Source organism: Asterias amurensis, chromosome 10 (assembly GCF_032118995.1).
Source record: "Asterias amurensis chromosome 10, ASM3211899v1".
NCBI lineage: Eukaryota > Metazoa > Echinodermata > Asteroidea > Forcipulatida > Asteriidae > Asterias > Asterias amurensis.
The window spans coordinates 9,229,074-9,244,614 of record NC_092657.1 but is presented as its reverse complement, the minus strand read 5'-3'; the positions used below and the strand labels follow the sequence as shown (position 1 = coordinate 9,244,614).

Sequence of the window (15,541 nt, the reverse complement as noted above, 5' to 3'; positions counted from 1 at the left end):
GGAACCTCTTTATGCAATTTAAAAAGAATAATACAGTTATTATATCCATTATTTTTGACTATTTAGTGCTCAGCGTTTTCGTGTGACCTACCGTTTCAGTTCTCTGGCATTGTTGTGCTATCAATCTCGTTCCTTTCTCCAACAACGTCATGCTATGTATTCTACTGTACAGCTCCCAGTAGCCCGACTATTATCAGTCAAGCACTGCACACACGATGCCATGGCAACGGGTTGCTCGGCTATGGCCAGCGGATAAACCACCGTCCTTTTACGATCGACCTGCCAACGCACTATGGAACGCAGAAGCAGCATAAATTCCAGACTTAACATTGTGACATCTTCTTAGATCTGCTCAGTGTTTACAGCTCTATGCGAAAAACCTTAGGAAGATTTATGGGTGCACCACCTAAATAGTCCCAAATTCGTGCCCCAAGCTACTTTTCTGCATCCCACAACTATTTTGGAAAATGTTTGATTTCGCGGGTCTAAGCAACTAATAATTAGTGTATTAATGCTTACTTCACAACCTGGGGGTTCTGTGCTTCCACTTTTGGGGAGACTTGATAAATTTTGGCTTCAAAGTTGGTCCTATTTGCTGTGGAACTGGATGGATCCTTCACTAAAACTGGCAGCATGTGCATTTTCATGGATGTTTTTTTGCTTTCGGGTGCTTAACAAAAATCCTAAACGATGACCACCCAAAAATTTAAAAAGAATTTGACAAAGTAACATTCAAATTTTCATACATTGACACAATTGTACGGATTCCTATATTGTTTTCACTGTGAGGTTAAAAGTTTTTCCACTCTGGTCAATACAACATTATTTAGTGTGATGCACCCTGATTGACATTGTCACCTATTACAGCGCCCTCTGTCGACATACATTACATCAGTTAATTGAATTTTTGGTTTTGGTTTTAATTTTTTTTTTAAACATAAATAAAATGAAACAAAACAAAAGTTTAAAAATACCACAAGACAAAAAGTCTTAAAATTCCAAAAAGTTTTAAATTCGAAGTCAAAACAGTTTAAAACTCAAAATTAAAAAAAAATTCCCAAGTCAAAAAAGTAAAAAAAATTCCAAAACATTAAAAAAAAATAAAAGTCGAAAAAGTTGAAAAAATCCAAAAAGGTTGAAAAGTGAAAAAGTTCACAAATTAATATTTTTAATTTGGTGTTTTGAACAACTATGTATTTGTTCATCGAACTAACACCTAATGTATAGTTTATGTTCTAACACTTGAATGGGCACCTAAACAATGTAAGCTCAAACTTTCCAACGGCTTTGCCCCCCCCCCCCCAATCCCCCACTTAACTTCACCCCTGGACCCCCCATATCCCATGTGCAATTTTTCCCCCAACATGTCCTTTCCCTCCTTGTACACCCTCCCCCTTTTCTAATCCAGATACCAAAAGGGGTAAACACAATCCTGGTTACAAGCCTGCCCGAATACAACAGACAAAGTGTAATCTACCAACACACAATACACATCATGTTGATTTTCAATAACACATTTATTCCCAACTCATTCAATATAACGATTATAAACATACAAAAAACAACTATTTAAAACTAACCATAATTTGAAAAAAATTATTGCTCTGGGAAATTACAAACTTCAGATAACTATTATGCAAATAAACAACATACCGTCAATACTTTGCAAAACTAAAATACAACTCCAATCCATAAATATTTAAATACTTTTCAACAACTGAATAAAAGAACAGTAACAATAACAAATAATATTACCTCTTCATTACATAATTTCCAGGATTGATCAATAAAACAAAAAATCCTCTAATTATACAACAAAACATCCCCAACAACACAAATTACAAATTATGTGATCTGAAACAATTTTACTACTTCAATAACATCATACACTTACATCTTTAAAACATACAACAATAAATAACTTGCAATTTATAAACACTACTTTCTACTTCCTACAAAAACCTTGTGTTACCATAAAATATCTTCTACATATGCTATCTCCACGATCAGATTTATCAAAATATACTTTAAGTCTGTAAAAAGAAAAACAAAATAATACTAATAATACAAAATATAAAACGACAATCATCCCACTAACCACTAGACTTAATGACTCAAATGGGGAGAAAACAAATCAATCACAAAAACCCCCTACAACACTACTACTTCATCCCAAACTAAAACACACTTAGATATAAGTAAACTTCAACATCGTTGACTACAACGCTTTTTACATTAACAAAAACCTTTTATGTAATATCACTAAAATAGACAACAGAAGCAAATGTTGTCTTGTGGACTTACAAACTTCTGAGATAAACTTCTGCTTTATCTCAAACATTAACATATCAAAACCAAACACCACAATTTACCAAGAATTCTTCAATACTTTCAACAAATACATCAAATCCAAATAACACTTACAAAAAAACTCCAATTACATCTTAATCCTTACATATTCCCACATTATTTATGATTGAAATAGAAGAAACATTCTTCATGTCTTCTACAAAACATCCCCCAAAACACTGAATTTAAAATTACAACGTAATCTCAAAATATTCATCTAATAAAAAACACCACACATCTTTAAAACATTACCACAATAAATAAATGACAACTTCTCTTACTAACTTTTTAGTAAAATCTCTTGTTACCATAAAAAAATCCTAGATATATTATCATCATGTTCACATTTATATAAATGCAATATGTCCATCAAAACAAAAACAAAGTCATTAGAATCGCAAATCCTTATAAACAAGTACACACATCTTGACTCATAAAAAAAGAACATGATGTTCAAAACTTTCATGGTAGCAACCTTACACTAAAATCATTTAAGTAACAGGAAACAATGCCACAAATTACATCAACCAAACATTCAAAGTGTTCACCTCTTGTAAAAAAAACTTTCCCTAAACAAACATCAAACATTTCTGAACAAAAAAATCAACAACAACAATCCAAAACAAAGAAACAAACAACAAAATCAAAAACAATAATATTTCCACAACTTTCACATTTACAAGAAAATACCTGTTTTCATACCATTATCTCAACATGTCTATTTTTGTTCTTAAAGTGGTAACCACAGACCTCCTATATATCTTGCTATCATTACCCAAACACCAGGCATATGAAAAGCACAAATTATTTATCAATGTCAAATCAATCTACTTAAATTAAGCTGTACCTTATCCAAACTTTTAGAAAATATTAAGAAACACTCCTCAATCCTGCTATGAAAATTTAAAAATAGATATATATATGATGCAACACAATACATAATAGTGACACATATATCATCACCAATATACAATCAAACCAAACAAAAACAACTACAAACACAAACCAAAATTATCATTAAAACAAAAACACAGATTCTGAACTTAAACACATATAAAAAACACAGTATTTTTCAATCAAACACAGTGTCCAAATTAAACTACAACTAATTTCAGTCTGGAATGGAACTTTTCTTTTTCCACTTTAAAGGGTTTGGGTCTTGTAGTACACATAACACAATGTCCACAGATTTACATTAAACTTACAGAGTTCGAAGATAATAATAGTAGAAAGCTTCCCTTAAATATTACTTGCTGAGGTGCTCTAGTTTTTTAGAAATGACATAAACAATGTCACAAAAATAATTTATTTTAGCATGTAAAACGTATTAACCAGTACTAGTACCAGTACTAATATATCCATACTAGTACTGGTTAATACGTTTTACATGCTAAAAAGTTTTCGTCTCCTGAGACAAAAACTATTTCGTGACACTGTTTTACTCATTGCTCAAAAACTACAGCACCTCAGCAGGTAATATTTTAAGGGAAGCTTTCTACCATCATTAACTTCAAACCCTGTAAGTTTATTGTAAATCTGTGAACATTGTGTTTTGTGTCCTCCCACAAGTACCCACACCCTTTAAACCACTATTTAAGCCTACACCATCATATCTTAAATCATCACTCTATTACATATGAAAACTCCTATTCTGCATCAAAATGTTTGATGGTTCTGTCAAGCGATCGATACGTAACATCAATAGTCACAGGCAAAATACCTTGCAAGTCAGCAATAGTGTCCAACTCCAATCTCTCTAGAAGCAAGGCTGGATCAACCTTGTACTCTGTATTCTCTTCTGTATCCAGATGCAGAAACCCACTGAGAAATACAAAACAAAAACACACATTCAATTCAAATTAACAATAACAAACTACATAACAATACAATTTCACAACCTTCAAACACTTCCCCTGAAAACTATTTAAAAAACCATAAAACAACAACTCAACACTATTTCCGTCCCTCTCACCATTCCAATCCCAAAACAATCCCAACTCATCTTTCCCCAAGCCCAGCCATCACCTATGTAGGAAAACAACTTAAACTTGTCATGTCTGATTTTGATGGTCAGACCCACCTCCCACTCAAAAATAATAAAAAACATATCACGGTTTTTTCTTCAGGCATAACAACAAACAAAGACCTCACCCCTCCCTCCAAAAATTCCTGGATCCACCCCTGATTACAGTAATCAAGTACATTAGACAGACACCCAGAAGAATACAAGCAAATACAAAAGTACAACCATTTGGACAGCCAATGTTAGCAAAAGCAAAACTATTTCAGCCACGTTCTCTGACAATGTCAACAATTGTTCTGTTATTTCACTGTTACAATCCACATTAACACAACCACCTGACACATACCTTGAACTTCACTCTTGAAATGGTACTACACAATAATCACTGTATAAAAAAGACTTATTATACAAATATTCAAAAAATGAGTGCAATGTCGGAAAATATAATCATAAGGTGAAATCTTGACTATTTCATTTTACGAGACGCAGATGAGTGAAACACAAAAGCCAAATTTCACCAAGTGATTGTATTTCGCCCCCGGCATAAACAAAATGCATACAATATTTGTTTTATATAACTCACACATAAACCCTTGTCATTTAATATTTTTTTCACAATATTGACACAGAAACCCACACTCCAATCCACACTCTTACAATTGTACAAACCCTCTAAACAATCAGGGTGCGAAATTAAGAAAATTTGCTGGTTGACCCAGGGCAACCAACAACTGAAAATCAGGTTGCCCGCCAGTGAGTTTGGTTGCCCGAATATAATAATATGCGACTATACTGATCAGTGGTGTGAATGTTGCATCTGCAACTATAGATTCATAAAGCTTTATGTGGAAAATTCAAACGATCTTTGGAGCAAGCACAATAATAAGTAGGATAGGCTTAAATTCTTATTTTCCATAAGGTTGCCCGACGGGCAACGATTGTTTGATCACAGGTTGCCCGATGATTTTTTGGTTGCCCCGGGCAACCGGGCAACTGTTAATTTCGCACCCTGAACAACTTTACAAAATCCACGCTCAATACCAACCTTGTCACTCATAACATGAACTAACCTCTTTTACACAAACGGGCTGGGGAACAAACATTTTGGAAACAAAGCTGATAACATGGGTTCACTGACCGCAAAGCGTCCAACAATTATGTTAATATTGCACACTATCCAATATTAAATTTATGAACTGCATCAGGAGAACAAGTCCGTACACGTTGCATTAAATACATGGCAAAATAATGGATGACACGTGCAATATGTTGCACCAATCAAATGACAAGGATCTGTCTATGTGGTATATAAATATCAAATATAACATTGTTAGACACCCCAGCAAAAATACAAGGCACCACTCACATCATTTGCTGTCAGTCCCATGGGCTTTTCAAATTCTCAATAACAAATACATGACAAAAATGTTATACTTACTCATCACCAACATTGAACCCATCAAACGTCAATGTCACTCTCTGATCGGTGTCAACAACCTAAACAATAACAAACACATTGTTGTATTCACAGAACCACACAACTCATATATAAAACGATTGAAGTACAGCACATCTAACTTAATATAAAGAATACAATCAAACATTGAAATCTTTCTTGTAAAAATGGTGATAAATCTGATTTTATCCTTAAAATTGTACATTCTCCCTTTCCACTTTGTGTTCACAAAGTTTTCTATCTTGCTAGAGCCGAAGTGTTTCACAGTGTTTTCACACTCCTATGCTGCTCAAAACAACCCAAAACATTAGGTATATGTGTACCGAAGGCCCCCTCAAAATGTATTCATGAAATATCCAAGGTATCCTTTCCATAACAGACCTTGATACTTTACCATTTACTGAGGGTAATTTTTCAACTTTGTGATTTTACCTCATTTCAGGTCAACAGTATTGGTTATCATAGACCAATGATTACATTTGGAATACAGAAAGTAAAAAAATACTTCAAGAAAATACATGTTATTCACCAATTTCAAAGTGAATTTCATACACGCCAATCGCTACTCTAGATTTCCCTTTTCGAGGTGGTTTACTATAACTAAACTCACTTAAAGCGATATCAAACAGAAAACAATTCCTTCAATTCCAGCCAAATCCTGAATTCAAAAAGATCTAGGGTAATTTCAGAACGAATATTTCCAGTGGTACCACCATCATTTTCACAAAAAACCCTGACAAACCAACAACCAAGAACACACAATTACTGATAAACAATGATAAACTACTAGAAACTAACTTGCATGTAGAAAAGTAAACAAATATTTGTCATTTGTACTTAGTTTACAAACTACAAATATTAATGTACAATATCAAACAGATACTCACAAAAATTCCATAAATCACAACACCAGCAACCAATTGCATGATGATGAACTCTGATACAGAAACATTTGTCACAATTATCAAGTACGCCCCCCCCCCCACAAAATATTTTTTATACCAATTGTACACTACAGCAAACCTACATCATCTCTAACGCCCACCAAACCTCCTCCCTAAAAGGAAGGACAATTTCCTTTTATCAATATAATTGCCATTATTTATTATTTGTACACAATACAGAAGACATGTGTTGCATAAAACCACACATTTGTTTCCTAATATCTCTACATATTTAACAAAAACTTAAAAATTTTGCATTTATTCACAAGTTCAACCCAAATCTTAATTAAATAAATTTTAATGTAAATTTCAATATAAAACCAGTTTTCTTGTTTTTGTATTTTTCAATCTTAATCTTGTTACTGCATATTTTTGCTTGTTCTTTTTGAATGAGCTCCTTTTAATTGTACTATTGTTGCAATTTAACCCTATGGCTGCCAAAGGCAATATTTTTTTCATAAATCACTCAATAACGATAAAAAACAAGTTCAGCATAAAGAAAACACAACATCACAGGCATAATATGTCAAAAATATCAACATGACAACATACAATAACAAAAAATCACACAAACAAACACAATAATTTGAAATCCACAACTGTAATTACCTCAAGTTTGGTATGTTGGGTGGAATTGAAGTTCAAAGTGTTGTTATACATCTTACAGTACACGTTCTTGACCACAACAGAGGTATCTACTTCACTTTCACTTGACCGTCGCCACAAATTGACACACAACTTCTTCTTCTTATCTTTCAGATCTTCTAACTCTACTTCCCTTCTTCTTGAACGACTACCTTCCTTGATTGGCGACACCTATACATGAATATTACAAAATACATATAATCACCATGCACGTTAGATTGTTCCATCTACCATGAAAGAGACAACCATAGGCAATGTTCAAATTCCCCCAGAATCACAGACTGCAAGAAATGCTGCACTTGCTTTCATGTGTTTATCGTTCAAAAAACAGAAGTGTCAAAGTCTCTAGTGCCTGAAAATTGTGGAGACTTTTCATTAGTTTCACATGAAAATGTCTTTGCTGATAGTTTTACTTGCGACTTTCATTCCAACACGACTGTAATCACAGCATGTTTAAACTGGCCTGCTCCGGCTCCTTTCCCAAACGGGCACAACTAGCACTCCCGATCCGTCACTAGCTAGCTCGGTTCCCTTCTTCAGCCGGCGACATTGATATAGTATACAAATATTGACTGCTTCGAGTGCTATGGTTAAACTACGATGCCCGAGGTGATACCCGGCGCATGCTATTTTCCCGAGGCGCAGCCTCGGGAAAATAGCACGCGCCGTGCGCCTCACGAAAATACCACGCGCCCGGGATTACCAAGGGAGTCGTAGTTTAACCGTAGCACGAGTAAAAGCAGTCAATATCTGTTTTATAACACCCCAACAGACTATTTATCATCCTCGTACACGTAACGTAAATTCGCGCATTTCAAATAAACATTTTCCGTTGTTTTTTTTTCTCTCTCCAGTCTTTTTATGAATGGACAGCTGGGAAAAAACAAAAGTTGAGGGGATTTTTTTTTAAAACCAGAATTCAAGGTTAAACCGGAGAAGTGGCATCTCTGATACTACCAATCTACCACATTGCAAAAACCACCATTTCAAACTACAACAACAAACATACAATGTCCCTAAACCACAAAACTTCTATGTATAAAATTAGATAACCCCAAAACACAGCTTAAAAAGAACATAACACATAGTAAACACTACAAACATCAAAACCCAACATTAAAAACCCAACCTAAAACTGACTCAAACCTAAATGACCCTACTGACTACATGTACATACACAAAACATCAAAAAACAAATACACAAACAAATAAAACCATAGACTTCATAAACTCACAATACAATATAACTCAAGAATAACTAAAAATACCATAATGGTCACATACCTTCACGACTACACCAGTCACTGAAAATCTTTCATAAGGACTCTTCTTCAGCGCATCACTAACACCTACAACAGGTGAATTCATGAACTCCTTATAGGCATCACACTCAAAATCAAAGACTTTACCGCTGTATATCTGTGCATCAAATAAAATAAAACATTTTAGTGTTTTACAATATATTTCAAAACCACAAAAACAAAAACAAAAACAAAAACAACTAGAGCTGAGTTGTATTCGTGAACGAATAACCGGCTGTTTCACTAATTGCCATCTTCTGATTACGTCATAATGATATACCTTGTTTTATTAAATGAATTGAATCATAGGCTACATTGCTACAACATGATTTAGCATTTGAAATATTATGACATACGCTTCATGATATATGATTTTTTAACATTAAATGCTTCAAATTACGTAATTTTAAATCTGATGACGTCAAGATGACGTAACTTGTTTTATAAAATAAAGTGAATCTTAAGCTACAATATGAAGTATCATTTGCAGTATTATAACATTGGCTTCATGAGATATAATTGTTTTAAACATAAAAGGCTTCAAAAATTCAAAAATACATAAAAAATCACAAGATGACGTCTACTTAACGTCATTATAATATGCACACTATTACATCATTGCCTTTAGTCCCTCTAAATTTCATTTGAATCCCAATTAGGGAACTGTGCAAAATGGCCGTGACAATGTAAACGTGTAGAAAATTAATGGCTTTTTTTGCTGACAAATTAAAAAGAAAGAACAAAAGAAAACAAAGAAAACATTTTTTAACAAAAACTATAGCTGTTTCACACACTTCGCGGCGAAACAGCTAAAACAAAACAAAACCACACATCATATACAATAAACCTTGCTAAGTCAAAACCATGGCTATGTGTCACAAATACACTCATATATCACAAAATGAGTACAAACCAACCAGGATTTTTCCATTTATTGAGCTTACAAAAGTCCAGTTTTCCCATCCAGACAGCACAAGGGTATTAAAATACTCAGAAAACACAAACGACAAAAATTTGAAAATCATAATTTTCAGGTAATTATCACACTCATTTCCATATTTAGGCAACGTCCTCAGCAACAAGATAACTGCACATGTATGATCACACACAAATAACGAATTGTTATGCACTGACACCATCATGTACACTTTCCCCTCAATTTTTGCAATACTCACCTTTGTTTGCGCAGCAAGCTTGATAATCTTCTGATTACTTGCGGAACAAGTGACTGTCGCATTCGTGAGCTTAAGAAAAGCATCTGCAACAAGAAAATTCAAGTGCCGCTCCTCACTTGTATACAATTGACGCACAGATTGATCCATTGTCACAACATCAATACAATGACAGGAACCACGCTGCTCCACTTGTCCCAGGGTTCTCACAAAAACCGTTGACATCTAAAATATAAAGACAATAAACAAACCAAATTATACAGGTGATACATTTCTACTCATCACAATCTACCTCACCGAAAACAAAACACAATAAAATCATCTGTTCTACTACCCCACCCTACAAACATAATGTCGCTTCAATGTCCACCACCAAAAATTGTCAATTAGTCCTAGGGTACATGTAGATTTCTTTTTTCAAAATATACAAATCAACATTCATATCCAGTAATAGGACCATTTTTCAGACCACTATGTAGTGTTTGGGTGCCAAACAAAAGAAGAATGCAAGAAACCTTCATGAAATACAAAAAAGCATAATTTTTTTAGTATTTGAGTTAACAAAAACAGCCCTACAGGTACATTTGTACCATCTAATGATGTCACCCCAAGACATGGAAGAATTCCCAAATGATTTCTCCGGCATAAATATTTATATACCAAATCAATAACTCACTAATCTCCATGTATCCAGTGAACAAACATGTGAAAACATCAATGCTGAAATCTTTCAAATATTTGAAAATATAGCATGAAAAAGCCACCAACATTCATCTTGCACCATAGACTTGTAGACAAATTACAACTTGCAATTTGAATACTCATTAGGCTTTTGTGAATTTCGTAAAGGTTCCTTGCATTCTTCTCTTTTTTTTGACAGCCAAACACCACTGAGTGGTCTCCCCTCTCCAGTTTAAAACCTTTCTTCAGAAAAAAAAACCTTGAATAGGAAAAAAGATGATTTTTCAAAGTCCAACGTGTCAACCCTATTGCATAATACACTAACATCCGCAACATCAATATGAAGTTTCCCCTGAGAGACCAAATGATTACAAAAATAATACAAGATGGTGATATCGTGACACAGCTTAACGTTATGGAAAAAAAACATAAATACGTGCACATAATCATGTGATATCTTTTTTTTTTACATATGATTAAAAGACATAACGTTAGACTTCTTTTGGGCACTTCTGGTACATCCGCCATATAGACCCCCTACCCAAATATTAAAAAACAAGTACAGTGCCCAAATTATTTGGTCTATAGACCCATTGCACAACGCGCAGCGCACATACACGCGCATCTCCTGTCCACCATTTTGGGTGTCAAACGTGCACAAAAGGAATGGACTCCCAAAAAGGCAGAAATGGTAGACGCGCGATGTTTGAAGGTGCGTAAACACATGTACCATCATTTTGTACATTTTTTGACACCCAAAATGGCGGACAGGAGACGCGCGTGCAAGTGCGCTGCACTTTGTACAGTGGATCTATATCATGATGTAAACATGCATTACCAATTGACACGATGTAACGTTACATCATGTACAGTTACACAACACAAATGTAAGGAATAAAATGAAGTACAATCATGTAGTACACGATTTTTCTAAATGGCCGTGAAATTTGCAATCAAAGTAACACGCATTTTGCGACCTTTGTCTGTCTGAAAGCGTTTTGGACATGGGCAGTTCCACGTCATGGACATTACGTTTTGAGACATTTTTAGAACTTTGTTGGTCAGTTAAACACACCAAGTAGCTTTGATTTATAGTTTTGTGCTTGATACTAGTATCTTGTGTCCTAGTAAGTCAAATGATACTATGTATTTGGAAAAGTTCAAATTAATTAAGGAGTCAGAGCACAGCTAACGAGCGTCATGGACATTACGAAAAACGGAAGTGGGTTTTGGGTACAACACACTCAATTCCAAAACTCTGTGAAGTTAAAGTTCAAAATTTTTAGAATACCTTTTTATTTGCTAAACAGGGAAGTAGTTAACATGAACATTGATAATATTTTTAAGAAAACCTGTCAACTTTCTTGTTACACATCTTAATAGAGCGTCATGGACATTACATTTTGGGTTATTTTTAGCGTCATGGACATTACGTCAAACTTGTAAAATGATGCATCATGCTTTTACCCTGAATTTGTAAACCCATGTGCTGCCTTGCTCTTAATATGGGTTTTAAACTATAATGAATGTCCCTATCTTAATGTTTAACCTCTTCCAAACATTTTTAAGAACCAAACCTCCCCCAGAATCTCACTTAAACCCCGCCCCTCGGTAAGTCCCCTTTTTGCACTTTCCGTCCACATCCAACCAGGCTGGCTTCTGCCTTGGAGTAGTTATGATAGACCAGAGATGTAGGTATACATGAAGTAACCTTTTTTCTAATTATCTTTAACATAATTCCCTTTTATGTGTTTCTCACATGGTAATTGTTCATCTTGAGTAATATACTGAACATCTTGCGTCAACATTTTGTGACGACAGTAAATGGAAGTTAAACATTAAAGGTTTCTGTAATTTTCAAAGTTGATCTGGATACTGCTATGTTCAAGACTGGGTGAACAATTCCCAGAAGATCAGTTAAAATGAGTTGGGAGGACTTCTTGGGAGGAACAGGTCAAACGTAGATGCTTCCTTAGTTTTCCAAATACGAGACAGTCATTGAGGTCATCCTCTACACATTCCACCTAGATTGACCTGCAAAACAAGAACAGAGAACAACAAATGAAGGAAAGATTGGCTGCATAGGGCTTTGTTTATCACAATCATGTTTCCATGGTTTGTCTTGTTTTCTCTCTATACTTTTTCTGCCTCTCTACTCAAGTCTTAGCCATTCTGAAATTATGTAAAAATAAAAAATTACTTTATGTATGACGTCTTTGTATCCAAGCTATACGTAGATGTGTACAAATCTGCACTACGCCTAGGCCTTGAGAAGTCCTCTTTGATGATAAAGTCTGTTTATAATGTCCTACATTCATCTAAACATGTCTCACCAACAGTTCACATACATTTCAATGTCACTTGAATGTTTTTAGGAAAGAACAGTTCCATGAGAAAACTCACCTGAAAATCTCGGATTTGAGCTGTCAGTTTGTAGAATCTGTGCACGATGTTGCCACTAAACGCGCTGCTAAAAAAGAGCTCGAAACAAATTTCTGATGAGGTCTATGACAAATGTTCTCTTTGACTAGTCCAGGTTTACCTACAATAGGTCCAATTGATAAATTGCAGCATTTACCTTCAAAAAGGTAAGTTTCATGTGACATGTAATGTCCATGACGTAATGTCCATGACGCTAAATGTAATGTCCATGACGCTCGTTAGCACAGTTGTAATTAATTTTTTATGAATTTTCTTGCATTATAGGATTAGCCCCTAAAAACTAGCTTTGCGTATGAAGTCTCATGAAAATATCTCTTACTGGCTTTAGAATATAAAACTAAACACCATATAATGTCATGGACATTACATTTCATAATTGGTAATTAAGGGCTAATTAAAACGAGTGGCAGCACCCTGTGAATAAATTGACAATGAAGTTTCTTTAAAATTGTGAATACTTACCACCAGTTATATGTTTTAAGCCAAGAATAATTGAAATGTCATCTAAAATGTAACCAGGAGAGCATTTTAGACAATTGTGCCAATCATTTCCCAAAAATCATGAATTTGGCTAAAAAAAAACTTTTTTAATAAACGATGAAAAACATGGAAAACCAAGGAAAAAAAATGAAACAAACATAGATTTGAAATCACTGGGTATCACTCTTTCTTGCTACTTTAAATTTAAATCCACAAATTTGACTTCAATTTTTTGGGCCGAGGACACTTTTTGGTGGAATTGCCCACATGTATCGAAGGTGGCCTGTAATAATGGCAACTGATGAGACCATGGAGGTAGAATAGACTGATTTTAAAAGAGAGCCATTTATTTACAGCTCAACAAGGTGTACTACTACTAGGACTCGAGTAGGCCTACCCCGCCGCACAAATTTTTGAAGATTTCATCGGCGGGTCTCTACACGTTGTAATGGGCTGGATCTGGATCTGTGGCTAAGCCCAAGGATCAGGCATCAACAAGTATTTCAAAATCCATCAGCCACACTGGGGCAACACACACGCCAATGCTCACAGACATGTCATGCATGTGCTCCCATTCCCGACATCTTCATCAAATATTATTGCCACTGCACTAAATTCATATCGATCCAAGTCACACCGAATCGTACACTACACTGAAACCCCTTTATGCAATTTCAAAACAATAATTCTCAAACTTCCTCACATATCCGTTATTTGTAACCATGGTCAACGTTTTCTTGTAACATGTCAACCTTACCGTTTCAGTTGTCTGCCGTTCTTCGGTTCTGCTTTCATTCAATCTGGACCGGTCAATCTGGATCCTAGTAAAACTAAGAGTATGTACATCGTCATGCCCTGGTGATCATGCATGTATTATGTGTGTGCTGTACATACAGTACTACTAGTAGCCCAACTATTTTTAGTCTGCTGCACACACGTGTGTGCACCAGACAACACGCGGTCGGTCAACCAAGAAAGAGACCTATGGCCGGCTGGTAAATCAAGGTCCCTTTTACGATCAACCTGCCATAACGATGGAACGCCGAAAAGACACAAACTCCAAACAAAACATTATGGCATCTCCTAGCTCTGCTGTATATACATGACACATGTTTATACAATATATATATACAATATATATATATCAAATAATACACAAGGGAAACTGACTGGGTATATTATATACATGTGTGCAATGCAAATAGCCTTAGATGAAAAGTTGGTTTACATTATCACTTGTTACAGCGCCCAGGCGTCCACATACATTATATCTATTAAATTCAAATAAAAAATATACATACAATTTAATAAAAAACATAAAATACAAAGAAAAACATAACAAACAATAACAAAACCAATCAGAAACAAAACAAACGCAAACAAAAACAAAATAACGTAAAATAGCATAACATAATAAAATAAAACACAACAAAATAAAAATAACACTAGTTAAGAGTTGTTTTAAAAAATACAACATGAAATGAGACGAAAGATGAGATAACATGACATGACATCTCATGACATCTAATGACATTAAATGACATCTCATGACATAAAATGACATTAAATGACATCTCATGACATTAAATGACCTTTAATGACATTAAATGACATTAAATGACATTAAATGACATTTAATTACATTAACCCTCTGCTGCGTTAGACTACCAGTTTCAAACTGGCTAATTATGCGGTTTTGTTAATTACCCTAAGTGTGAAATCAGTAGAAATCTCATTTTTCTTGACTTTGTTGATTTTATGCTTGGAAAACATATTTTAGAGTTTGAGTGGCCTGGGTAAGTTTGTTCACCTGCTGTATCCATTACAACCGGCCGGCAACGGCTGCCCCTTGGGAATTCTCTATGCGCATGCGCAAAGAAATGTTTAGCCTCAGGGGAATTGATACCCCAGGCCGCCAACTCTAGGTAGCTGAAAATAAGGATTGACAGGCCTGCGGTCCTATGAACGGATTATTTATACTCTGTAGTCTGGTCTGTGTAGAGGATTGCTGTTGACAAGCTGTGCCCACAAGCGGTGCCTTCGAAGTG

General features: G+C 34.9%; 1 protein-coding gene across 1 annotated transcript; it reads right to left on the bottom strand.

Annotated features, from left to right (window-relative positions):
- Nucleotides 1–3,923: 3,923 nt before the first annotated feature.
- Nucleotides 3,924–14,469, bottom strand: LOC139943493 (uncharacterized). The gene is made up of 6 exons (XM_071940300.1): nucleotides 14,251–14,469; nucleotides 9,894–10,115; nucleotides 8,702–8,836; nucleotides 7,382–7,588; nucleotides 5,811–5,869; nucleotides 3,924–4,170 (listed from the first exon to the last, which is right to left on the bottom strand). The coding sequence occupies exons 2-6, from the start codon at nucleotides 10,113–10,115 to the stop codon at nucleotides 3,996–3,998; spliced, it is 798 nt and encodes a 265-aa protein (XP_071796401.1). The 5' UTR covers nucleotides 14,251–14,469; the 3' UTR covers nucleotides 3,924–3,995.
- Between the last annotated feature and the right edge of the window lie 1,072 nt (nucleotides 14,470–15,541).